General features: G+C 43.8%; 1 protein-coding gene across 2 annotated transcripts in view; it reads left to right on the forward strand.

Moving 5' to 3' along the window:
• ATF6 (activating transcription factor 6) overlaps positions 1-25,906 on the forward strand; it is a 77,463-nt gene that overhangs the window by 17,533 nt on the left and 34,024 nt on the right. The window contains exons 10-14 of one of the 2 annotated variants that reach the window (XM_038145061.1): positions 7,675-7,818; positions 9,567-9,686; positions 11,032-11,134; positions 13,422-13,486; positions 17,445-17,556. In XM_038145061.1, the coding sequence (XP_038000989.1) occupies positions 7,675-7,818; positions 9,567-9,686; positions 11,032-11,134; positions 13,422-13,486; positions 17,445-17,556 (544 nt within the window). Of the gene's footprint in view, positions 1-7,674; positions 7,819-9,566; positions 9,687-11,031; positions 11,135-13,421; positions 13,487-17,441; positions 17,557-25,906 lie in introns of both variants that reach the window. The other variant, XM_038145060.1, reaches the window with a different exon arrangement.

The following is a 25,906-nucleotide window of genomic DNA, read 5'->3' on the forward strand; positions in this document are numbered from 1 at the left end:
GGCACACAGCAGGGCTGGGAGCTGGAACCAGGGCATCTGGAGCTGGGTGTCCCTGGGAGCCAGGTGTCCTGGGAGCCAGGCTCTCCTGCCTCCATATGTGCTTTCTGTGGAGCCAGTGTTGGTCCCACTCCCAGCTGGCATGGCATCCCTGTGACATGGCTGGCTGCTGGCACTGACAAACATCTAATTAGCTGTGCTGGTTTTTTAGCACTTACAACATCAAATGTGGTCATTTTCAAATTATTGCTGTTCCTATATGCATTTTTCTCCTCCTTTGATTTCCACGTTTGTGTTGGACTATGCCTTAGAGTAAACAGATCTGAAAATGTGTTAAACAAGCACAAACAAGGCTGAAACAAATGGCAACCAAGCACATGTTCTAGTCTAAACAATCCATGTATTTATTTTGGGAATATTTTTATTTTGATTCTCTTCCCTGTTCTCATTTCAATATAAATTGTCTTGTGCGTTTGTTTTGTTTTTTTTTTTTTAATGCAAGTCCTACATGTGATAGTAACATTTTTGCAGGAAAATAACCCAAGTTACTTGTAAAAAGCAGGGAAAGGAGAACAATCACAGAAGATGCAAAAGATAAATTTTCTGCATCTCTTCTTGGGACTGTAGCAGCAAAGCATGTAAGTTGGTGTCTGCAGCATTATCTTTTTGGCTATAAAAAGTGTTCAGCTGGTTTTCTAGCCCCATAATCAGTCTGCATAAGCTTACATGGTGGTTGTCACCTAGCAGCAGTCTTAGAGTGTTTATTAAGATGTCAGCCAGCCAGAATGTGTCCTAACTACCACTTTAGCTATGAAGTGCACAGAAAACAGAAATATGAAGTTGGAGGGAGCAAAGGCAGATTTGCAAAGAGCTGGGTGGTGTGGTACTGGTTTTTTAGTATTATTAATTTTATGTTTTCCTACAAGTTGGCTACCTCTGGATGGCTGGAATCCCTTTCAAACTGGAAAACAGACTTGGGGATATGCAGAAGGTTGTATTTGTGGTGGAGGATGACTGAGGTGGTGATTGATGTAGCTCAGTGCAGCTGCTGCTGCTTCAAAACCTCTTGTGTCCCACTGACCTCAAGCAGCTGCAGTAGAATGGCTGGCCTTTAGCAGAGATTTCATTGCAGCCTCTCTCCATGGTGTCCTCATGGATTTTCCTCTACTTTCCAGGACTATCCTGGAAAATGAATAATATATTAAAAATTTAGATCCACTGAGCAGTTTGAAATAAAGACACTGGCCTGGCTGGCTGAGAAGTGATTTGTCTGCTGTTGTCATAGACTACAGCAAATGAAGAAGCAGTGACTTTTGATTCCTCAAAGACTTAGGAGGTTGTCTAATTTCTTAAATTGGTAGCACAAACAGGGGGAAAGAAACCCCCAGAAATGCTAAGATTATAATCATCTTTTACTAAAAATGAGGAAATTGCCCAAGGATTGTTCAGCTTGCAAGCTACCATGACCTTCTGTTTGTGAGGCTAAAGTAATGAAAACACAGGTCTTTGATAGCAGTACCCAGATTAGCATCCCACCCAGTGTGCAGCATGCTAGTCAGCACTACTGGGGTCTGCAAAGCTTTTGGAGCATGAAGGATTTGGGCTGCTGACAGCACCATCCATTGAGCACAGCTGGATTGGTGTCACTGTGCTCTAGTGCCCTTACCCAAGGTGAGCGATCTTGATCTGGCATGTGGGAGAGCACGATTGTTCTGAGGCCTGGTGCACTCAGCAGTGGTTTTGTGCAAGTTTGCTGTTGCTGGAGTCCTTGATTAAAGAAACAGACCTGTTGTATGGTCTGCAGGAGCGCAGGGATGCCTCAGTGGTGGGATGTTGGAAAGTTAGAGGAATAGTTCCAGCAGGGAGCATTTTCTGTGTGGGCAAAGGAGCTGATCTTGTTCCCATAGCATCACATGCAGAGGTGTGGGAGCTGTGTGTTTGTGCTGGGGTCTGTCAGTGCAGCTCCCACCCGCAGCTGCCAGGCCAAGGTCCTGGCGTGGTCTGAAGTCACCTCTGTGCTGCCCTGGCAGGTGACCCCGAGCAGTGACATGGTATGTTCAAAAACATCCCAAATGTCCCCTCGAGTAGCATGTGCTGAGTGGGCTAAAGCCGCGTGTCTGGCACCTGCCCAGCGTGAAGGGCAGTGACCAACAGCTCACACAGCATTCTTCTGGCCTTGCATTAGTTTGTTTCCTTAACATTTCTTCTGGACTCTGTGTGTGCTCCTTCCTGCCTCCATTCCAGAGCAAAGTGGGGCAGGTTGGTTGGATGAACCATGGCTTGCGGGAGGAGTGGAACTTCCAAACTTGCAGTGACTGCTCGAAGCATTTCTGAGCGGTGTTCTGAGAGCAGAGAGCTGCAGATCATGGGCTGTACTTCAGGGTCAGTTTCTTTTCCTCAGTTCATCCACTCCTGGGGCTTTTTTGGCACTTGGTGAAGGATAGAAAAGGATTGGTTTTCTGCTTTTTGCAATCCTCAATAGCCTCCCATATGTCTTCAGGAGGCTGATAGGCTTAAATGTGATGTATAATAAACCTACGTACAAATGATGACAGTCGAATGCCTATTAATTTCTTACTCACTAGTAGAGAGGAACTGGTGAAATGTGAAGAAAAAACTGAGTTGAGTGCAAGAGGCATGAAACAGTGCTGTGTTAGCCAGGCCCATGGCTTCTGGTTGCCAAGGAAAGATTAAGCCCTCTGGGTGTTTTAGCAGAAACAGCAGAAGCATCAGAGGACATTTGAGGCTCTTAACACTTGTAGTACAGGAAACTTAATATAATGTTTGTGACACTGAAAGAACACGTTTGAGTGCTGAGCTGAGTGTAGGTTTGTGTTGGAGATGGCCCAAAGATATAAAACTGCTTCTGCAGCACACCTTTGGTCTTGTCTTGCAGTTTCTCCTTGAAGACAGAGGGAGAAAGCGAGACAAAAAAGACAAGCTGAGTGAACTGGACGTGGGTCTAGGTCCCAGACATTTCAATCTCTTGATAGGTTGATGCTCGAATAAAATTGGATACCTTTGGTTGTCTTACAAACTACAGCTCTGGGAGCAGGAAAGGATTCCTTCCTCTGTCCTCTGCTGATCTCAGCCACAAGCTTTGGCAATAAAGGCCAGATAATGGTACGGAGTTTTCCAAGAAAAAAAAAAAAAAAAGTGCTCTGGGTGTCTATTTGTTTTCTTCCTTTCTTTTCCAGAGGCTTTATTAAAAGTAAATTGCTAATTAAAGCACGCAAAACACCACAAAAATATACAAAACCTCCTCTTTGGGTTGTTTTCCTGCTCTTGTGCTGCAGAGGAAGAAGGCTGGGCTGCTCTCTGCAGCCCAGCACTCAGGGCAGCTGTGGAGCAGCCCTCAGGAGAAGGCAGAGCCTTGCTGTCAGCAGGTGGTGCACTCGTCGGGAGCAGAAACCAGAAATTCTTTCCAGAGGCTGTCTGGCACTATGGCAGCCTTGTCTGGAATCAGTTAGGAAGAGGACCAAGGTCTTTGGTTGGTGTCTCCTTGCAATGTCAACTTTAGCTTGTTGGAAACTTCCCAGCTCATACTCAAGAGTTCTGTCCCCAGAAAACTCTTTGTTATGATAGCACTACTGGCTTTTGTCTACAAATTACTGTACAACTTAAATGTCATTATTCAAAACTTGAAGTGCACAGGATTTGTTCAGCCAGAAGCACAAATGAAATTCAGTGTGGACTCCTGGCAAGACTTGCTTTCACATTTATCAAACTGACATTCAAACCAAAGAAGTAAAAATACAGCTAAAATATCAGGTGCTGTTGAATGCCTGGAGAAACCATGGCAGGAGTGCTGCTTTTCTTTCCCTCTTATAATCAAATTTATCTACACGTCGGAACAAACATCTGCATGAAGTATTTAGTGGTTCTTTCTTTTTTCCCTTGGATCTGGTTTTGCATCTGAACAAGCCGAGAGCTCAGCCAGCTTGGACAGGGTGTTTGTGGCTTGTGAAAACCTTTTCATGCTCATGGGATGTATCTGGGATGTCCAAATGCAGGCTCTAAAGCCTTGCTAGGCACCCTAGGTGTGTGAGTGAGCCAAACAGGAAAGATTCCAACTTCTGAAAGACTGCCTTGCCCAGTAAAGCCGATTCTCAGCTTCAGTCTTTTTTTGACTTGTAATGTGGGGCAGTAACTCTGTTGCTGCAATTAGCAGGACTTGCGCAGGGCAGGTATGCCTAAGTGCTCTTCCTTTTCCAACTTCTCATCTTGTAGCTCAACAGGATGAAAAAACTGTCAAGGCTTTTGCCATCTGGCATGTTAAACCAGTTCTTAAACCAACTGTTGGTACCTTAGTTGAAAATACTGTTTTTCTGAAGCTTTCTTCCCTCTGAATGGGATCTTCTACCTTTTCTTTTTCACATTTTCTGGCCTCTTCTGCCTGATGCTTTTAAATGCCCAATATTTACTTCCTCTTCAGTGTCATGGTGCTGGGATGTGTTCTGTAGACCCTTCCTGTTGCTGCTTGTATTGTTGCTGTTCTGCTTGGCACTTGGGAAGCTCAGCATGCCTGAGGTTGGCAGATGTTTCCAGATGCAGCTCTGCAGGGCAGGTCCATCATCATCCCAGCTGCTTGAAGGGGTTCCTTGCTCCTAAGTCATGCTTTTCCCCCATATTAATTTGAGATGAAGAAGGAGGAATATTTCTGATACCCTGTCTCAGACCCTCGGGTACCCGCGTGGCAAGTAAAGGCCTCGGAGAAACTGGAGGACATCATTACCTGCACATCCTCTCCTACTTGTTTCCTGAAGATGGAGCCCTATTTATAGACAAACTTCACTAGTGTTCCCTCTGGGGAGAAGGGAAGAGGAAGAAATGATACACAGAACAACATCTTCTGTTCAGATGGGGAAAAAACTAACAAAACTAACAAAACTCCTCAAGTAATTAGAAGGTGAAAGTGGGGCAGGATTTCAATTTGTGGGGCTTTTCCTTATGCAGAACTGAAGTTATTTTGGTTTCAGGTCATTGCCACAAACCAGAGGAGCAACAAAGGGGATTTTTACTTATTTTTTTCAGACATATCTGAGACGTTGAGAAGGAACAGTCATATGCAATGTCCTAGAAAAAGAATGGGAAAGGGGGAGTGCAAAAGTGGCCTGCATAGTAGAAATTGCTGCTAGCTCTGCTTCAAAAGAAAAATTAACAATCCTGATAAAGGAAAGGGCATTGGAAAAAATACCCTGGTATCATCAGGGTGTATATATATATATCTTGTTCTCAAGTTTGTGTTCACATTGTCAGAAGTGGGCACCATGATTTGTGCCTGTAAGGATGGCAAACCTCCTTCTCTTTGTCTTTTGCTTTTGAAGATACCTTATTTCAGGTTGAAACATCCCATGCTCAGTTGATGAAAAGATACAGATGTTTTATGCTTGAGAAGAGGGAAAATAAACATTTCCTCTCTTCTAGAGCTGATGCAATAGATGTGGTGTGTGTGGTTTAGAATGGGTGTGTAGCTAAAACAACTCAATCACAGAAAAGAAGATTAGCTGTGCTTGTGGAGCAGTGTGTGTCTTTATCCTTGGTTTGGATTTGTCTCTGTTGTTCAGAGTTCAGGGTGAACTGCACTAGGAATGAATTGAATGTGACACTTCACCTCGCCAAGCTGGAACCTGAAATAACAAGAATTGCTTTTGCAGAATGAGACAAATAGGAAGGAAGAAGCATCATGGATAAAAAGCAGTTTGTGGCAGTTCTTCTGCTGAGATTTTTTTCTCAGCTTTAACTAACTAATTACGTGGACAGTTTCTCTGGTTCTGTGTGTCATTTTCAGTGGGAAAGGAGAGAAGTGGGATAGTCTAAAACACCAGATCCAGGAGGTCCAGCAGCAGCACACTGGATGGCTGATACACTTCAGGTTGTGGAGAAGGGATTTGCAGGAGAGTTAACAACTTTCAGATCTTCTGAGGGATATTCTTGATCTGATGAATAAAGTACCATGTACTTCTGGCTGTCATGACTCCAGATTAAGTACAGTAAGGGCATTTCACAGGGGAGTGGCTTCCAGCAGGAACGTGAGGCATTTGTTTAAGCATCAGCCTTAGTTTTGAGCTCTGGTTCTTGGGCTTGAGACGCTGCCAGTTGTGCCGATGCTTTTGTTGGCAGAGAAGAGATGCGATCTCATAAAACCTAGTAGGTAGTGGGGATTGGTTCTGTAAAATTGGATAGGCCTGGTGTTGCCTGATAGGAGGTAATGAATAAACCATCCAGCTTTCTGTGCAGTAGGAGCAATGGCACATTTGGATACCAATGTACACAGGCAGTAAGGAAACTGTAAGTACTTTTCTGCCCACTGGCACAAGTGAAAGCAGAGCCTGTAGCATTTCTGCTGCCCTCATTCCGTGCTGCTGCCTAGAAACCTGGAGGAGAGGAGGCAATCAAAGCAACATCAGCCTGAGTCTAGGATTGTCCTGACTCCCCTGGCTCAGAACATGACACGGTTGCTCACAGGGTCACTGCTAATAGGAGTGCAAGAGTGTTAGCAAAAGAGAGGGAATTTCTAGGCAATTCTGTCTGCCTTCTGCTTAGTTGTGGAGTATTTAATCTGCCCTCCTTGCTAGGTTTTGCCTGTCTCTATTTGTAATTGTTGCCTGTTGCGAAGTGGTGCCCTGTAAAACCAGGAAATCCTCACCTGCAGAGTTTATGCCCTGCTGGACAGGAGTGGTGGGGCATGAGTTAAAATACACTCTGTGAACTGTTACCAGCATGAATGGCAGAGATCTCATCAGGGTGCTGCATTGCATTTTTATGTTTTCACTCTCTTGCTGCTGGTGATGCTCTGCTGTTGGCAGCCAAGAAGGTTAGGATTTGGGTTTGTAAACATGCATATTTCAGGAAGCAACTGTGTTATGAAAGAGGAAAGCCAGGCTCTGGAGAGGAGAAATTGAAGTATTGCTTCTGTGCTTTTGAGAGTTCTCCCTTGTGAAGATGCAGATGTGGTACAGCAGTGGTGGGGTTGCCTGTTCACATGTGCAGTGCTGCTCCCTCTCTGCATGGAGGGCAGCACAGGCACTCCTGGCTGGCTGAGCACCCTCCAGGCCAGGATCCTTCAGCCCATGCCAGCACACACCAGATCAGGGTGTCTGGCACCATGGCCTGTTGCCCATGGGGCTGTTGGCCCTGCCAGTTGTTCTAAATCCAAGTAGAATTGAACATATTTAGGTTTGTGTACACTCCTGGTAGATGTCTGGCATAACATTCCAGGCTTGCAGCTGCACGGAATTTGATAGCTAAGTTTTCCTTACGTGTTGTATTCATATAAACTATGTAGATTATATTTTGAGGCTGATGAAAGTTGAAGTTTAGGCGTGCTTTGATTTGATTGTAGATAATTTTCTTATCCCTGTAGACCTGGATTACAAGCAGAGTGTTTAGCAGGTGAAGTTTGTGTGAGGGAATGCGAAAACTAGAGCATCTGAATCCTTCAAACAATTAAAACTGAAAAAGAGAACAGAAATGCTTTTCTGACTACTGCTGCTTTGAACAATGATATTGTAATGACACATCAGTTTTTACAGTAGATATGACATGAACCTTATCCATGTAATGTAACAGCAGCCAGAAACTTCTCCACCTGAGTGTTTAATGCCTTACAGAAAAGGGCCTTGCAGACCTCTTATGTGTGTGATAACATTTTGCTATGTTTATTATGTTTTCCAGTGTATTTGAAAAGGATCCCAATGGAGTAGATTCCACTGTGAGTTCTAAGCACCGGACCAGAAATCTTCTGGAATTCTCAGCTCGCCAGGAGCCCAGCACAGCTCAGAAGATACCTGAGGGCATCGTTTCCGAGAAGAGTAACCAGTGAGATGAAAACCTTTTATGTATTTTGGGTGGCAGAGGGCACTGGTGCTTTTAGCCCTCACTGCCTTGCTCACCTTTTTGGCCGGTGCTCTTCCTGCTTTTACAGAGTACCTGAGTTCTAAACACAGTGTTTTGAAAGCTTCTCAGTTTGCTTTTCGAATGAATATGATGGTTTATCTCCCAGAGTTCCCAATATGTAGAGCTGCAGAAGTGTACACGTGGCTGTGCTGTGCGGTGTTAGGGAAGAGAGCTAATCCACAAGTGCTTGCCACCAAGACTTTCAGGACCTTCTTCAATTCAGCTGTTTGTTTTTTTCCTCTGATCTGTATTTTAGCTTGCATAGTTGTGATAGCTGTCATGTTATCTATCTCTTCTTACTTTTCCAGCTGGACTACTTATTTTCTTAGTTGCTCCAGAGGAGACTGGGGAAGTTCATGAGTAAGAACACTGCACTTAGCAGTGTCTTTTTCATTTTAAAAAGTCCATCTGAGTCCATCCCTGTGCTTATCCATTATTTAATTCAATACTGCCTTTCAGGCTTCCTAGATCTCTAGCATGCAGTGCATAAGTGAACATATAATTGCCTCCAGATTGAAGTCTGGCTAATACAGCTCATGTTTTCCCGTTACAAGATCTATCCTATTAGACTGTCCCTTTCCAGCAGAGTGTTTTGGCTGGTTGAACAAAGCCAGGCACAGATGTGCAGAAAGCCCTAATGTATTTTGCCATGCAAAAAGAAGGCAATAAATCAGGAGCATTTTAAGGCTGTAGCCATGGTGAGGGCTTTGTATCCTACGTGCTGCGTTTCAGACCGTGACCTGTGGGACAGAAGAGTGGAGTGGTTCTCTTAGGAGGATGTGCTCGTGCCTGTACCTCCTTTTCTTTCACTGCTTCACCCTGGCTTTGGCAAGCTGTGATCTCTTTGCTGCATATTCTTTATCAGTCCTAGATGCAGTAGAGAGAAGCGGTCATGAAGTTGGAGAGAAAGCTGGGAAAGGGAGGGGATTATGGATAAGGCTTTCATAAGCTCTTATACCTGATTTTTCAGAAAGAAGTTGAGGTTCAGGAGCTACAAGTCTGTCAAAATCAAGAGGACTAAAGCTGTTACACTGATAACCGGTCAAGAGAGAAACCTACATTAGGTATTTGGTGATAAATAGTTAACCCCTCAGGAATTGCTGAGAGTGTTATGGATTTTTGTACTGAGAAATACACGCTCCTTTTCACTTTTTATCAAAACCAGGCTAGTTTCTGGAGACAGAGATGTAAATCCTCTCCACTCAGTTATAATGCAGTTTGTGGCTGCTCAGTTGTTATATAGGTTATGGTCTTTCTATCTGCATGGTTTTAGTAGATAATAAATTTAGTATTTCTGTAGCAAGTCTTGCACAGCTCTGGAATGAAAAAGAAAGTTGTGTCTGCAGACATCACATAGTTTGCATACTATGAGGAATATTTTACAGACTACATATTCTATCAATATCTGGCCTTCTTGGGAAGAGATCCAACATCTGCTAATGCTCATCTGTCTGCCCTGCATTGAGAGCTGTCAGCCTCCTTTGAGGGATTGACTAAGAACATTGGATGTTTGATAGGAATTGTTACTCACCTGTTTCAGAGGTCTCACAGGAGCATCTGTAACATTCATGGGTCTGCTGGTGATAGTGCTTATTCTCTGGCCTTGGTCAAAGGGTCATTAAAATGTTTTTTAAGGGATTTCTTGCTGTGCTTTTGTTGATTTTTCCTAGGTATGACCGCTCTGTATCTGATAACAAAGCACTAATGATAGTCTCAGAAGAGCCACTGTTATATATTTCCCCACCACCACCCCCCTGCCGACCTCTGATCAACAGGACAGAGTCACTGAGGTGAGAAAACAACCTGTTGTGAGCATTTACAGTTTATTAGGAGTTGATTCATCAACTCTGTGTTGGCTGAGCACTGCTGGACACCTGTGGATGATCCTGTTGTCCATTCATGGTGTTTGTCCTGTACGTGACCAGTGTCTCCTAAGTGTCCTCACTGTCCAATGCCTGCTGTCATAAGGACAGATCCGCTTGGATCTTTGTAATTTTTTCTTTCTTTGTAATTTTTAGTAATGATTTTCACCACTCTCTTTTCATACTGGTCATTTGCAATAACCAAATAACAATTTTCTGATTGTCTGGGGGGGTTTTCATGACTTAAAAGAGAAATCACTTCATTATGTAGAAGGGTTAATGATATGGAAATCAAGTCCAGCTAAAAGCCTTTCCCAACTGAGTTATATAAGAGATGGTCTTCTGTTCTTCAGCTTCTGATAGAAGCAGTCTGAACCTGACATTGCAGATGTTCTTTGTTAGAAAACACCTAGCTCTACTTTTTCTGTAGGTATGAGTCACTAACCTTATCTCCATTCTCTTTGTCCATTCTTTCTCTCAGATTTATTTGCCAAAATTTATCCTTAATCAATAATGTGTCTTGAATTGATCAACTTTCGATTTTAAATTTCAGTAGTCCTTCCAGTAATTTCAAAATTACTGTTCATTGGGCAAAAGAAAGGACTGTATCTATTTTATGTGGGAACACCTCTGAATCTAATACTTTACAGATAACTCTTAAAATTGTATTTTCTTCCTGTAGTATTAAAAATAAGTTATCAGAAGGTGAAATAATAGTAATCTTCAGTGTCTATGATGCCTTGTAGTGGCTACCTAGAACAGAGGCTAGACAAGATTAAGAGAGTAAAAGCAGGTATTTATTAAAGGCCTTCAATAGGTACACCTTGGGCAGTCGGAGTTCCCCCAGGGTCTACACCCAAAAATGGATTTCATGGTCATGGTCATGGGTTTTCATACTTTTGTATGTTTGTCCCATTTGCATATTGGGGGTTAATCTTCCAATTACAGCAGTAATTACAGAAGTAATTTAGCCCAAGTTTGCACCCCCCCAACTCACTTTTGTTTAGTTTTCTCAGAGCCTGAGGTAGTGTGGTGTCCTTGATTCCCAGGCCTGGAGAGGAATTGCTGTGTCTGACCGAAATGTGAGGACAGTAGCTAACACTGGATATGGAGTTTAGAGCTAGATGGTAAAGACCTGCAGGATTGCAAACAGATGAAAAATATACAAGCTAAACTCTTAAGGCATCATCTATACGGCAGCTAAGTTGTTGTGTAACACTAAACCGTTGTGCCAGTGCTGTCTGCAGCGTGTGCTGATGCTGTGCTTTCCTAGGCTGACCCACGAGCTGCGAGGATGGGTGCACAGGCACGAGGTGGAGCGCACGCGGTCCCGGCGGCTGAGCAACAGCCAGCAGCAGCGAGCACGAGTCCCGCCGGTGCGTGAGCAGAACATCCTTCCACGGAACACTCTCCCTCCCTTGCACTTGGCATCGTAGGCAAACGTGGCCATCGTGCTTGTAATTAGGGCAGCTGTCACGATCCGCCCTCACGGATAGGATTGTGATGGTTCGTTATCTGATCTCAGGGTACAAAACACCAACACGGCAAGGGGGTTTGCAGTAACAATCAAAATCAGTGTACTTTATTGAATGATCACAGCCAAATGCATTGGAGGGGATTAGGGAAGAGAGAGAGACAGAGAGAGAGAGAGAGAGAAACCATGCAGGAAAGAAAAGGAAGAGAGGATAGGTATATCTACCAACTAGAGGCAATGTAATTCTTTGAGGTCCAGTCAATGTCCAGTCGAGAAGTCACCTTCACGTTGGGGAGATCTCGAGTTAGCTAGCTGACTCGAGGGGTTTTTATTAGAATTTTCTATTGAAAGTTGCGAAGGAGGTGGGAAAAGATACAATAGTCTTATGATCTCAGCAGTGGGGGAGAGCCATTGTTTTCCCTGGTTCAGTGGTCACTCAAACATCTCAGTTTGATCAGCTGTTCTCCCCCACACACACTGCCCTCCTCCCCCCAGGTTACAGGTTTCAGTCCTTGAGGAGAAAAGGAGTCTTGTCCATATAGGGGTTTCATGTCTCAGTCTTGGAGGGAGTGGCTTCTCCCATCTCAGTCCATCTGCCACGGTGGTTGTACAGTAGATGAAGGGTCTTCTGTGGAGACCACCAAAGGGTAATTCCAGAAGAGAGTCCAGCCAGGCTTGGGGGTGGAAAACTCCAGGCCATTGTCACAGAGCGATGCAGGCGGAGGAAGGTCAAGGTGCCACTTCTCCTTTCACTGGGAGCAGTGTAGCATGAGGTGGACAAACGCACCTGTGAACAATAACTCAAGTTCCAGTCCCGGGGCCTTGGCAAGCCCCACCAAACCAGGATGTAGGATCCTCTTTCGGTGGTCTCAGTTTTTTCATGACGATCGTGAGGCAGATGAGAGAGCAATTTTGGGCAGAGTCTTACAGCAGCCAACACATCCCATTTTAAATTGCTGTGTTTGGTTGATTATCACGTTGTCAGATTTGTTCTTCCATTCCTGCTCTTGGATTCAGGGTTTTGAATTTTTTTAGCAGCCATCAAAATATGTTCAGCATTTTCTAAAATTAAATCAGTCGTTATCCTTTTTATGTTTTCTCTGTAAGGATAAGCAATTGCTTAATGGAGAGAAATACAACCTACAGTACATTCATCTGACTCACTGTTAAGGGCGACAGCTGATTTGTTTTGTTGAAATATTTCTATTGTTTAAATTTTTGCTAGAGGGATTATTTTTTTTGTATGACTACAGAATCATGAGACTTGTGCTCATATTTCCCATTTTTTAAAATCTCTGTTATCTCGATGGCATATACTTATATCAAAGCTGAAATTAAGACAATGAATTTTGAAAGTATTTAAATTGATTAGATGTAGTAATGTTGCGGCGGGCGGTTGTCTTGAAAAAGACACCTCTGTGCTCACACCAGGTGATTTCAGCTCTTCTGTGATCCAGGCAATGCAGAAGGAGGGACAGAGTTTTCGTGTGGGGTTCCAGGGAGAGCCTTTATTGAGCTTCTTCCTCAGAGGAGTTCGGGGACAAAGAGCCACTCAGGCAGGGAAAGCAGGAGTTTATATAGGGACCTCGGGGGGGTGGGACAGAACACCAGGGCCAGGGGGATGAGGGCACAGGGGTGGAGTCAGGGGTAGAAGAAACCAACATACAGTCACAAAGGGCTCTGGGGGCAATTTTCTTGCTCTCCGTTACCAAAAGAGTTGTAGCTCAGGGGTTGGCCCTCCAGAGGAGTGTGGTAGGCTTTCCCTTTGCTGGTTCTCCAGCCTCCACATAGTGACAGCTTTAAAGGAATTGAGCATTACAATGTGGGAAAGACTGCAGTTTTCTAGAGAAGAAGTGCTGTGTATTAAACTTCAGATCCTTCTCACTGGTGTCCAGAGCAGAATGGTAGAGTGTTCAGAAATGTTGTCTATGGTGCCAAGCTCCCTTTCTTGTCTCTGAATGTTGACTTCAAATTTGGCTGTATTAAAATCTTGCTGGTTTTGTTGTTCCAGCTTGATTGATGACCCTTTCAGTTTCTTGTGTTTCAGTGGAAAAATGCACGTTTCTGGTGCAGGGCACTGATTAGCCTCTGCCCCCCCATTCTGTGTGTTGTATTTAATGTAGTGGCAAACCACGGAATTGCTTATTGGTTTCACTTTGTGTCATCTTTTCTTTTTTCCCCTTTTTCAGAGCTCCCTCAGTGACAAAGCAGATTCCCAGCTAATGGCCATGCCTTACACAGACACCAGTCTCAGGTAAGGCAGAACAGCTCCTTTGTTATTGCTTTCTACTTAGTAACCTAGTTTTTCACCAACAGTTGGTAAAGAATGCCCATTTTCATCTTCTCAGGGTTCTTAAGCCAAATACAGCTGCTTTTCTTGGTCTAATTCTGGCCCTTAGCAAGTAACGGCTTCTAATTATTTATATTACACTTGAAGGAGCCCCTGTATCACAGCTGCACTCTTCCAGGGCTTTTCTAGCTATGAATTCTAAGAAAATCCTTACTTTGCTCTCCAGAATCCCTTTCTAAACAGATTTGAATATTTAGGGAAAAAACAGGGGGAACTAATTTTGAGAACGTTGTTAGTTTGTGAGAAGGTTTCAAAGAGCCAAGAGTCTGGTAAGGGAAAGTTTCCTCTCATCATCTTCAAGGGTAGAGCTATTATAGCTAGCACCAAATTATTATGATGAACTTGAGGTACCATTGTATCTCATTTGCCTTCTTGGTCTCCATCTGCTGCCTTTTCTCTGGTGATTATTGGAGCATGTTAATGGATGGTTTCCTGATGTCCCCTGCCCACCCCTCCTCATAACTATCCTGTCTCTCTTCCCCGGTGACAGGAAGTACTGGAAAGAAAAGATGTAGGAAACAAAATTTCTCTCTCCTGATCTCTGTGTGAAACTGTTCAGGAGGCTGTCTGCTTTGAAGTGCCAAAGAGGAGTGTAAGAGCAGAATGGAGTATGGAAGGGACTTTTTGGTGAGAGCACCACCTGAAATGGTGCTGTAAGACAGCTGTGGCCTTCCTGTTTGCATTGCTGCTTTGAAAGCAGGATCAGCCCTGGGGGAACAGAGCAAGCTGCAGGCAAATGTTATGGAAAACAGGCTGTCTTATTTTGATGCATCTTGACTTTCAAGAAGAAAAAAAAAAAAGAAAAAGCTTTTTGAGTTCTACAGGCAGATGAAGGATAGCTGTTTCAACTGAGCACTGATGAACAAGCCTCATGCCATAAGGCAGTTTAATATACATGCTTGCATTACTCTTGAAAAAAAAATTATCTGGGTTATTGGAAACAGTGTGAAACATCATGCATCTGTTGTACTCTGAAGGAAGTGAGATTTTTTGGGGGTTTTTTTCATATTAAGGATGTTTATGTGAACAGGACCAGTGAGTCATGGCAGCTGCATGCTGAAACTGTCCTGGAGCTGCTAAGAACATATAACAGATTTCCAGTTCCTCTTGGAGCCACCAGCTATTAGGTGCTCCATGAAATCACAGAATCACAGTGTAGTTTAGGTTGTAAAGGACCTCTGGAGATCTCTAGTCCAGCGTCCTGCTCAAAGTAGGCTTAACTTCAGGTTTACTGAATGTCTCTGTTAGAACAGATGGTCTCCATCTCCACTGGGATCTCCGTCAGGAAGCTGAGGATTGAAAAGAATTTCAGGGAAGTCAAAGCAGTGGAGGAGATAAATTTAAGATGATTTCAAAGACAATCATCAACATCCCTCATCTCTTTATAGTCTGTGTAGCTTTCTTCAGAGGTGATTTAGTTGAGGGCTTATGTTTGAGTGTTTCTTAAGGCTTCAGGTATCAAAATTAGACTCTCCAGTTATTTTCCTAAGTTTTGCACTATTAAGATTGTGGTTCTTGATGCATAAAGCACTGTGTCCTGCTTCATTTCTTCCCAAAACAAGCCTGTGTGCAACATCCCAGGGCTCTGTGATGCATAACAAGCAGTGCCCTTCAGAGTTTTAAAACAAAAGTTCTGTTTATCTCCCAATAGATGGCCAGGTTCAGCTCTGTTGTTTGGGATACACAATTTAAGATGATGCTTTCTTGTAATATGCAAAGGTGTTACTAAAACAGCTGATGGTTTTGCCCCTGGTTTTGGTTCTGGAGTTACTCCCTCCCTTTGATGGAGCAGTCCATTGCAGATATCAGCAGATGTGATGTCCTGCCTCCTAATATGTCACAGCATACACCACAGCCTTTGTTGCAGTTGAGGTGGCCATGATACACAGAGTATCATCATACAATTTCAGAAAGCTTCAACCCATACAGAGTAACCCCACACCACCTCAGAAGGCTTCAGGTATCTGCCCGTACAGAGTGACATCACATCAGAAGGCTGCAAGCACCTGCCCCTGTTGTTCTTTAGCCCAACCTTTTATACCCCTCATGCATTGTACCTCTGTGCCCTCTGCTCATTCTGTGCTTGGTCAGTACAGCTGGGCACTCCCTGGCTCATTGCTTTCAATACTGTCCACTTGCTTTTCAGAGTTGTAGCCCATTAGGGATGAGGCTTGGCCACAGCCCCATTCCCAATTACCACAAACTGTGTACCTACAATAATGGTATTGCTCATATTCTGTGTGTTACATGACCAGGAGAGCTTTGGAAAGGCCCTCTGGTTTCCAAGTTCTTCGGGGCAGTTTTGTCCTATGGCTGGTTTTCAGGTCTTGTTGTGTCCCATGGAGTGTGGGTGAGCACACAACTCTGTGTGCCCTGTGTCAACTCTCAGGATGTGTTGTACTTGCAGCACTGTGCCTTTCCTCACAGCCCAGCTGCAGGGCTGGTACCTTTGCTCACAGCCCAGCTGCAGGGCTGGTACCTTTCCTCACAGCCCAGCTCCAGTGCTCCATCTCAGGAGGGGTTTGCTGGGCCTGTGTGTTTTTGTGGATGAGTAATCAAGCTCAAATTAGCTCCAGTCTTTGTTTCCTGTGTGTGAAGGACAGGAGCTGACTCCTCTCGTGCACAGTTCTGCAGAAAGGGATGTGTAGAGTAGAGCTGCCTGCTCCTGATCCCCCAGGACTTACACCCCCAGTCCTATGAAAGGGCAACTGGCCTGGCAGCTGCAGTCTTCTGCTTGTAACAGGACTCGGTGGAGGAGAAGACAGTGGCAGTCTGCTATTACTGCTGCTTGAGAAAATCTCTTGGTGATAGATTTGTGCCTTGTTATATTTTATAAATGTACTGAAATAATCTAAAATAGCCCCCCCAGTTCAAAACCTGGGTCAGCAGAAGATGACTTGGGAGGGGAGGGGTGCCCAGTCAGTGTCCTTGCCACAAACACACAGTGTTGTGCTATTCAAGTGGAGGAAATTCAAATGACAGGTTGAAGGTCCAGCTAATGGTTTCCCTGAGTACAGCTTTCCAGTGTGATTAAATAAGTTCTTTTGGAATGGGATTGGGGAAGTATTAATGATAGCAGTATAATCTAGGAATTTCTCACCTTTCCAAGATAAACAGTGGATAAGCACCATGATTGTAGGACTTTCCAGTGTTTTGGCTTAGTATGGTTTAGAGCATCTTTTCCTTGTGTCTCATATGTGTAAGATGAGAACCATGGAAAAGATAAGCCAGAATTGTGCAAATATCTTATTTTTTGCTCCTCTGTCTAAATTGAAATCAAGAATAAACCTTGGAGTTGACCAGGGGAAAAATCTTTGAGTTGACAAGAGGACACAGCAGGAAAAAAAAGAAAAGAAAAGTGGGTAAGAAAGAAGGTGAATTTGTCATTTGACAGTAAATTAAAAGCTCTGTTTATGCTTAACTTTGTACTTCTTTCAATTTCAGTAGTTTGGATTCTTAGCAGTAAAAGAAAATTCTTTCATTACTAAATAGTTTGATATTTTATTTCAGAATGACATTTTATCCTTAAATTTATTTTCAGAAGTCATCACAATTTTTCAGACACTTTAGGTTGAAACTTTTTTTTCCTGTTGAGCTAGCAGACAGGTTTTTGCTGGCCTCAGAAGCACGAACAAAAACAAATCTGGAAAACTTTGCCACAGTAAGACCTTTGAAACACCTTGAGCTTTCAAAAAGTACTGAGTAGTTTCATTGTCTTCACCTGTGTTCTGTGTCCCTCAAGCTTCTCTCAGTGGAGGAAGAGCTGGAGTTCCTTTAAAAAGCAGGTCTCCAAAGTCATTGTCTAGCTGAAATTAACTGTCTTGTCTAAAATAATTACCTTTGCCCTTCTTTATTTCAGCAGGAACTCAGGGAACGAGCTGCAAGTGTATTATGCCTCTCCAAGGAGCTATCAAGACTTCTTTGAAGCAATTCACCGAAGGGAAGATACCTTCTATGTGGTGTCATTCCGCAGAGTAAGTGTAGCAGGGGCTGATACTGGCCTTTTACTCTGGTCCCTGAGATTGCTTCTAGCAGAGATACCAAAGATGACTTAGTCCAGATGGAAGGTAAATTTGTTTCTTCTGAATTTATGCTTCTCTGTGTCCTTTACAAGTGGCATGGCCAGATCGTGGTATGGTCTTTGTAAAACATGCCGACCACATTGGGAATGGAAGGAGCTTTGCAGGAAACATTATAGTGCTGGGGAAAGACAGCCCAAAATTGCATGAACCCTGTGGCTAAACACACATTAGAGTTACTTAATAGGGGTACAAACCTTCTGTGCTGCTGGGTATAGGAACAAATATACCCTCTGCATAAATTATTACTGTTACCACACACAGTTTGTCTTCCTATAAAACTCTTGCGTTTGCAGTTTTATGTGTCTCATGTTGCAGCTGTACAGGACTGTGTGCACGGCCACAATTTCTCTGCTGTTTTGGGACTCGTAAGTAGACACAGATGAGCAGGTGTCTGTGCTATCTGTGCTGACGTACAGCAGAGGCTGGTGCTGCAGCTTTGTCAGGCACAGCCTCACCTCTGCAGCATAGTTAGTGATGGTAAAAGCTGTTATAAAATGGAATTTCAGGTCTGATGATACTTTGTGCACTGCAAGGCTGACTAGTGTCGAAGCCAGGACAGCTGCAGCAGCAGTGAGAAGCTGGTTGGGATCTGGTGATGGAAATGATCAAGGCAGACAGTGGTTGAAACACCAACCCAGAGCTGGAGGAACTTCTTCCCTCCCTTTTGCAGAGGTCTTGATGAGTCATTAGATATGTCTGTAATGCACATCTGGCTGACCCTGGGCCTTGCTGAGCCTCCTGCCCTGCCGTTTTGCAGTTGGGGTGTTAGGTGAGAATTGTTCTGTGCGTGTTCACACCCAGCCATGATCCTCCCAGGACCCTGCCAAGCTCCATTTGCTTCCTCTTCATAGGAGTGACCCGAGAGGGGTCCCGAGGTAGTGGGGCACCAGTAGTGGCCACGACAGCAGCTCACCTGGCTAAAACCAGTTCTGTGTAAGAGCACACAGATCAGCACAGCTAGTTTAAGCAGTTGCTGTGTTGTCATAACTACCAATCTATAGATGCCATAGGTACATAGGTAGTACAGCCCTGTTCCACCTGGTACACAGCAAGTTTCCTAATTTGTGAGATGCACATCTGTAGAAAAGGTTCAGGCAAAATCAAAATAGCAGTGCTCTTCTTCATGTTAAGGTTTTATGCTGAGTAGAAATATGAGGTTAGCTTCCAGTTTTGGGATTACTGGGTTGTGTCACAAGGCTGGAATTTTGTTATTAAATGCTTGGCATGTTCTGCTGTTCTTTCAGCTAGAAACACAAATATAGCCAGCACCAGGCTCCACATATCCCGAGGATGAGGAAAAGGGAGCAGAGAATAAAAGTTTTCCTGGAAACTCTGAACACAAAGCAGAGCAGTGTTTGTTGAGTCCTGCACTTGGGGCCGTTGCTCCAGCCCACCTGAATGCATGTTCGTGTCCATAGGTCCTGTTTACACTGTTGGGTTAATGACCTGGAAGTTGTCAGCTCTCATTTCAAGTCACAGAGCTGTCCTTGGAAACAGTGTGCCTTGTGCCACAGAATCCCTGCGGCTTGCTCTGCTCTCTTGCAAGGAGAGGTGCAGGGGCCTTTTAAACCCATCCATGAAGTTTATTTGGTTGCAAAGCTTTTGCTGTTTCTGTTTTATGAATGGAGTGTCCTCAAATAGAAGGCAGTTTCATGCATTACCTCATTTATTGTTTTAACAGGGCAAACCTGATCTAGCAGCAAGCTCTGCCCTGAGGCACTTTTCAATGATTTGCTTGGATTCTTTTGTGAGTGCAGAAGAAAGGACTCCTGCACAGCCGGAGGGGTGCCATCAGCCGGGCCCCAGCCTGGGAGGTGCCCTTTCACCTCCTCCTGGGGATTGCTGACTTCATTTTCTCTGGACCACAGCTCTCTTTTCCCTGCTGATTAGGAGTTGTGAGAGGACTGATTCCTCCCCAGTGCTGTCCCACAGTTCTCTTGTGTTGCTTGTGCTTGTCCAAGTGAGGAGCCGAGGCCTGGAGATGAAATCTTTTGTTCTCCTCTCTCGCTGTTTGCCGTGCAGACACTCCCACATACTCAGCAAGCTGTTACAGCCCTGTAACATAAAAAACAGAACAAGAATCGTGTAGTTAAAACTTGCAGGGAATGAGTGGTTCTGGTGGTAGTGCTCCAAGTGGAAGGTGGACTGTGGATGTCAGGAGTTCCCTTCCACCTGATGTCCCTGGATCCTCTGTCCCCATTTCCTGCTCTGCAGCCTCACAAACCCCAGCATTTCTCCTGGATGCATGTGATAAAAATGGAACATTTTTTGTGTGTTCTCACTTGCATTGCAGGAGCTGGGCCCTGAAAATCCTGTTCCTTGGATTTTCTAGAAAATGGGTTTTGCTGGGGCTACCCCTGCCTCTTACATGGTAGGACTCAGGCAAGACTTCTGGAAGTGAAGGGCTGGGAAGCAGATCTCTTGCAAACTGCATGTTCTTCTGGTGATGCTTGCTACCTGTAAGACTGAGATTCCCATGATCTCGTCAATTTTACTTTCTCTCCTTGTCTTGGAAGGCTTGCAGGTCTGCATATTTACAGTTGAAGTTTGTGTGGGTTTTTATTTTTCCTTTTTAAGGAGGAGAAAGGAAAATAAAGTAGCATTTGGATCAGCTGAGTCCATAGAAGAAGCAGGGCTTTTGCTCTGGGTCTAAAGAAATTAATTTGTTGCTATTATCAGGGGAATCTGTAATGTCATTTTAAACAAGAGTCTGCTGCTCTGCCAACCCCCTTGATTTCTGCTCTGTAATGCCTGTGATACGAGTCTGCTTGATGTGTCCTGAAAGCCCAGTGGAGTGTGGATACAAAACCCCAGCTGGTGGATCTGAGGTGCTCTGTCAGCAGGGAGGAGACACCTGGCTGCCTCTCTGTCAGAGCTCACATCTGGTTTGCCACAGAGTACTCAGGCCTTGCAGTTGTTTCGAGAATTACCTGAATAGCTAGCTTAATTTGAAAAGTAATTAAGTAAATCATGGGATAACACAAATCCCATCCCGTTTACTTTGGCCTCTAAATGCTGCTTCAGATCATTCCACCCTTGTGTGGTTAGGATCAGAGTCCCCACGACTTGGAGTGATTAAGCAGTAGATTTCTCCATCCTGGAAGGTTCACTCAGTGATGACATCTCTGCAGGCTTATTTAAGGACAGTGACATTTTTTAGGGTAAGAATGTAATTACTGTTCTTAAGGCAAACACAGTTTAAAGTTTCATTCACTTGGGAAATTCAGAGGACTTCTGGCATTTCCTCTCACTACTTTCTCTATTTCAAAGCAGAAATGTCTCCTAATATCAAAGTTTGCTGCTTGCATTTATTGCAGTGCACATAGAATATCTTGCAATAGAATGTAGTAAAAGGTAGATATTAAATGGTTTCTGTTTCTTAGAGCAAAAGTGATGCTGGCCCTATGGGAATCAATGGCAAAGCCTTTACCAACTTCTGTAAGACCAGGAATTTGCTTTATAAATTTCTGCTTCAGTGCCATAAACCATAGAGCTTCAGGGAAACCTCTTAATATGAAAGTAAATTGCTGATCCTATAAGCCAACGTCTGCAGTAAGCATTAAACAGCTTTTCAAGTTCCTGAAACAAGTTTTTGCTGAAATGGTTAAGCCAAATTTCAATCAGAACTTTTGAACATCCTCACTTTTGTTCTTTCTTTGTTTGCTAGGAATAAAAATGTCTAGGTTGAATGTGCTTCTGTTGGTGATAAGCCTGTGCTGTGCTGATTGTACTTGAGATGATATAATTGTCTTTGGGATGATCTGTTACTTTCAGGAAGCAAAAGATCATAAAGCCTGGCTTGGACATGCTTGTGCAGCAGCAGTTTGCTGTGCTGCACACACTGCTGGCAGCAGTAATTTGAATGAGGCAGGTTCCAATTCACTGCACTCCTGATGCCATCGACATCCTGCAGGGAAAACTGCCTTAGAAGAAGTTGGCTTCAGATGATGTTTCTCAGCCAGCAATTCAGTCCTAACATATATTTTCCTCCTACTTTGTTGCACTTGACAATGGGTGGTTTTTACTGAACATGGTGTTTTCTGCTGTTGACTTTTTTGTGGATTTCTGCAGGCTGGGATGTGTAATTTGGTGTTTCATTCACATGAATTCATTAGACCCACAAAGTCCTGCTGTCCATAGAGACAGAGCAGCTATTCTGAATGTTTGAGTCCTGTGGATTTGCAACTGCTGTCGGTAACACGCAGATTTTTGAAAGATTTTACAAACTGCCCTTTTTCCTGTGGAGCCTGACCTTAGTAGCTGTTCAGAGGAAAAAGGTTACTTTATCCCAAGATTGTAGGATTTTTAGATCTTGTCCTATATTTTACAAATATGCTGAGAATAATATGTGGTAAAAGAGCTGAAGCTTAGGGCATAGTATCCATGATAAGATTGTCTGTCCTTTTCAAAGCAGAGGTCACCCTTTAGCCTGTCCTCTCTGTGAGGCTGATTCATGCCTCTCTGGGAGAATTTGAGGAAGCAAACAGTATGTGTAATTGTGCTTCAGCATGCCCTGAAGCTCAGTGAGTCAGCCTCTGTCAAACTACAGCTGTATTTGACTTTCAGATTTGAAAATCCATTATGAAAACCTCCTGTTTCCATCTAAGTGTCAGTAGTGAAAATTAAGTCTGGCCTCTTGAATTCTTTGTTACAAATTCCCTCTTCTCTGGCCAGACTTTGGATTCTTTCTGTGTCAGGGAATTTTCTCCTTCCAAATCCCCGGTGTCCATACAAAAACAATGAAGCAAGCTTTCTTTCTGGTGTTTCTTGAACTGTCTTCCTTTCTGATATGGAATATTTCAGGTAGGTGGGGAGGAGGTAGAGGCAACTTTCAAATGGATGGAGAGGTGGTGGGGAGAAGGTTTCTCTGTGCTCTTTCTGTTACTCAGCTGGGGAAGATGTTGCATTTGGTAGCATCTTAGAGCTTAGTCTAAAAACCTCCAGAGAGAAATCTAATAATCTAAAATGAAGTCTAAAATTTTTTGTTGGTCTATAGAACACAAATGGCCTCACCTCTGTCCTGGGATTCTCAAAATACTTGTGTATGCGAGCAACACAGCTGCAAGCTAGGTAAAAGGATGGCCAAAAGAAGTTAATTTAGGTTTGCAGCTAAAGGCCAGAAGCTCTTTAAAAAGTGTTTCTGTCAACACCTTCTCCTGTTTTCCAAAAAACCTGACTGTGTCATCATTTGTCACTGAGGACATCCTCTGGGGGGAGAAGCAGCAAAGAGCTGTGTGTGTGCTGTGGAGAACAAGCAGCCTGAGAGGAGGGGGAAGAGGAGTGAGGCATTCCAGATGTGTGGGGGTGGAAGCCAGAGAGGAGCAGCCATGAGTGGCAGCTGCAGTGCAGCATCTCCTGCAGCCTCCTGGCTCAGCTAGGTGCAAACAGGGGGTAGGAGAGACCAGAACAGCATTGCAAAATGGTGTTTCTGAGAAGGGAACTAATGCCTGTCCCAGCAAGTGGGGTTTTGTTTCCTTTGTTCTCTTCTTAGCTCCTCCTTGGAGAGCTGCTCCTACTTGGGAATCTTTCCCAAGGCATTTTGGAAGCAAAGTCCTAGTCACTCTGATTTTGATCTCCTTGGGTCCCTTTGAACCCCACTGTCCTCCGTATAAAGTCAAGAATTGATGTGGTGTTGAGGACAGATGTATAAGCGGAGGCAGGAAAGTCAACTCGAATATGTCTGGCATGAAGCAAAAGCTCCTGTTGGATTTTGTGTGTGTAGTCTTGACTCGTTTGTCTTCTCCGTGGTTGCTGGAACTTCATGAATCATATTAATGCCATCACTGAATTTCTTTACACGTCCCAGATCTAACTAATACTTTGTTATTTTTAAACTAGCATTTGGAAGGACAACATACGCTGCAGATAATTATAGTGAAAATAAAACATGCTGCAAGAAATGTCTCCAGAACCCAAAGTGGTTGCAGGGAGACGTGACCAGTAATAGCATACATGTATTTAAAATGTGCTGCGTGCTTGAGAGACAAAGAGCTGTGGGCAAGAAGGAAAGGAAGATTGCTGGGTTTGGAAAACCTCTGTAAAAGTCCCACTGCTTATGAAATTGGTGTGGACATAGGCTAGAGAAGTATAATTGGGAAGCGTGGGAGGAAGATGTGATTATATAGTGGGAATTGTCTCAGTAAAGGAGTGACAGCAGTATCTCACTTAATGAGAGTACAGAACAGCACTAATAAGAGTACAGAACAGACAATTGCCACCCACAAAGTGAGCAGGAGCACAAGTTTATCCACAGACAATTAATTTGTGTTCAATCAGAGCAGGTGGAGAAAATACGAAGCTCCAAAACAGTTCCCTTCCTTCAGGAAACAGCCCAAGTTCAATAATGCATAAATAATACTTTGCTTAGGCCAGATAATAGTACATCTTTCTTTAGTGATAGCATGGTATTCATTGAAGAAAATTTTACTCAGATTATTCTGAACAGTTCCCAGGAGGGAATGATGGTGATCTGTAGCAGTATTTAATTATGGGATCGATGCTGACCGAGCCCTAACTGTACAGAGACGTAAATGATACCTTCACCTCTGGAACTGCAGTAGCCAGTAAGACACTGACTTGAATCTGACTGGAGTGAACTGCTTGAAAAAATGACCTTCATGATACTTTGCCTTGAATGATAGTACATGCAGAGAGCACTTGGAAGTACCCATGCTTTCTTTCTTAGTTGAACTTCACACTTCCACAGCTTTGGACTAGTGATATTTTTCTGTTCATCTTCTGGTTTTATGTTTGACATTTTAGAGTCTGTATAAAAGTAAAGCTTGCATAATAGAGATGGGTTTGTTTTCATTAGTGTCCTACCTTTTAGCGAATATTAATCATTACAGTATTACATTTGAGACCATTATTTAAAACCTTAGGCACACATTTAGAGTTAATTCTGGTCAGATGAAGTTATTTGCTTCCAGTTGGAATTAATCCTTTTGCCAGATTTTTAGCTGGACAGCACACAAAGCTTATTTTATGAAGTAAGAGCCCAGGTGCTGTTTCGAGTGTGTGCAGATTATCATCACCTCCCGCTGGACCGAAGAGAACTCTTGCAGCTTCCAGGTTTTATTTTTAAATAGCTGACACTCCTAGGACAAGAAGTGGGATAGAATTCACTGTACATTTTTATCTTTAAACTGGCTTTGAAACTGCTTGAAAGTGGAACATAAAACTTGTTTTCAGCTTCTGGGTCTCCTAGTTTTTTGTGGTCTATCTTTTGGAATGGTGATGGGTGTGAGAAGAGATCGTTTTGCCTCATGCCTGGCATGGCTTGGTCCTCACCCTGCAGTTGGATAAACTCCAGTTTTGCCAGCACATTTAATAGAGACTGTCAGGCTTTGCGTTAGTGATTAAGAATTCAGAATGCCGTGGGCTGAGCTAAGAGATCCTTCACACTGGAAACCACTGTTCAGGAAATCCTCTTTGTGTTTTGATTGCAAACGTTAAAATGTGCCTGTGAATAACTCTGGCACTTGAAAGTGTTTTTCATGGAGAGAAGGCAAAGCTGTGCAGGAGGTACTTGTGCACAGCTCGAGCAGTGTGTTGCAGCATGAGGATGCTGAGGAGGAGTGGCCTGCCTGCTAAATGCCATGGGCCACTGCCCTTGGAGCTGCTTGGCAAAGGGCCACCAAGTATTGCACAAGTGATTGTTATTGTTCCTTGGTTTCATGACTATCCAAAACAATGTTGAAAGTGTCAGCTGTCTCAAAGAGGGTTCGATCCAGTATGGGGAAAGTGGTCTGAGCTGTGCTCAGAGAGGTTGTGCTGTGTGGGAAGGTGCACAGGCCTTCCTCTCAGGATCTGAGTCCTGCCAGGCTCCTGTGTGTTAAACAATGCTCTCCTCTGAGACTCTGGAAGTGCACATTCCCAAGCTGTTCCTCAGCATGGAGATTCTTAGGTTGAGTCACTTGTTAGCATCTGGGAATCCCTTTCTAGGAAAGGGCTAATCTCCTTTCTAGGAAAGTGTGGAGCTCTTCTCCTCTCTAAGAACAGTCCTGAGCACTCAGACCTGCAGGTTTTCATCAGGAACTCAGCGGGTAATCAGTGGGCAGGTGACTCCTGGAAAAGGTGGCTGAAAAGAAACCAATCTGCTGTCTCAGGTGGTCTGGGACCAGCATGTCCAGAAGGGCATCTCCTTAACATCAAGGAAATAACACTGTGGGTTTCTCTTTCCTTTTGCTGGTCCATATATTTGGCATTTGCTAACCAGCTGTAAGCTTTAAGTCTCCAGCAG

Source organism: Motacilla alba, chromosome 8 (assembly GCF_015832195.1).
Source record: "Motacilla alba alba isolate MOTALB_02 chromosome 8, Motacilla_alba_V1.0_pri, whole genome shotgun sequence".
NCBI classification, from domain to species: domain Eukaryota; kingdom Metazoa; phylum Chordata; class Aves; order Passeriformes; family Motacillidae; genus Motacilla; species Motacilla alba.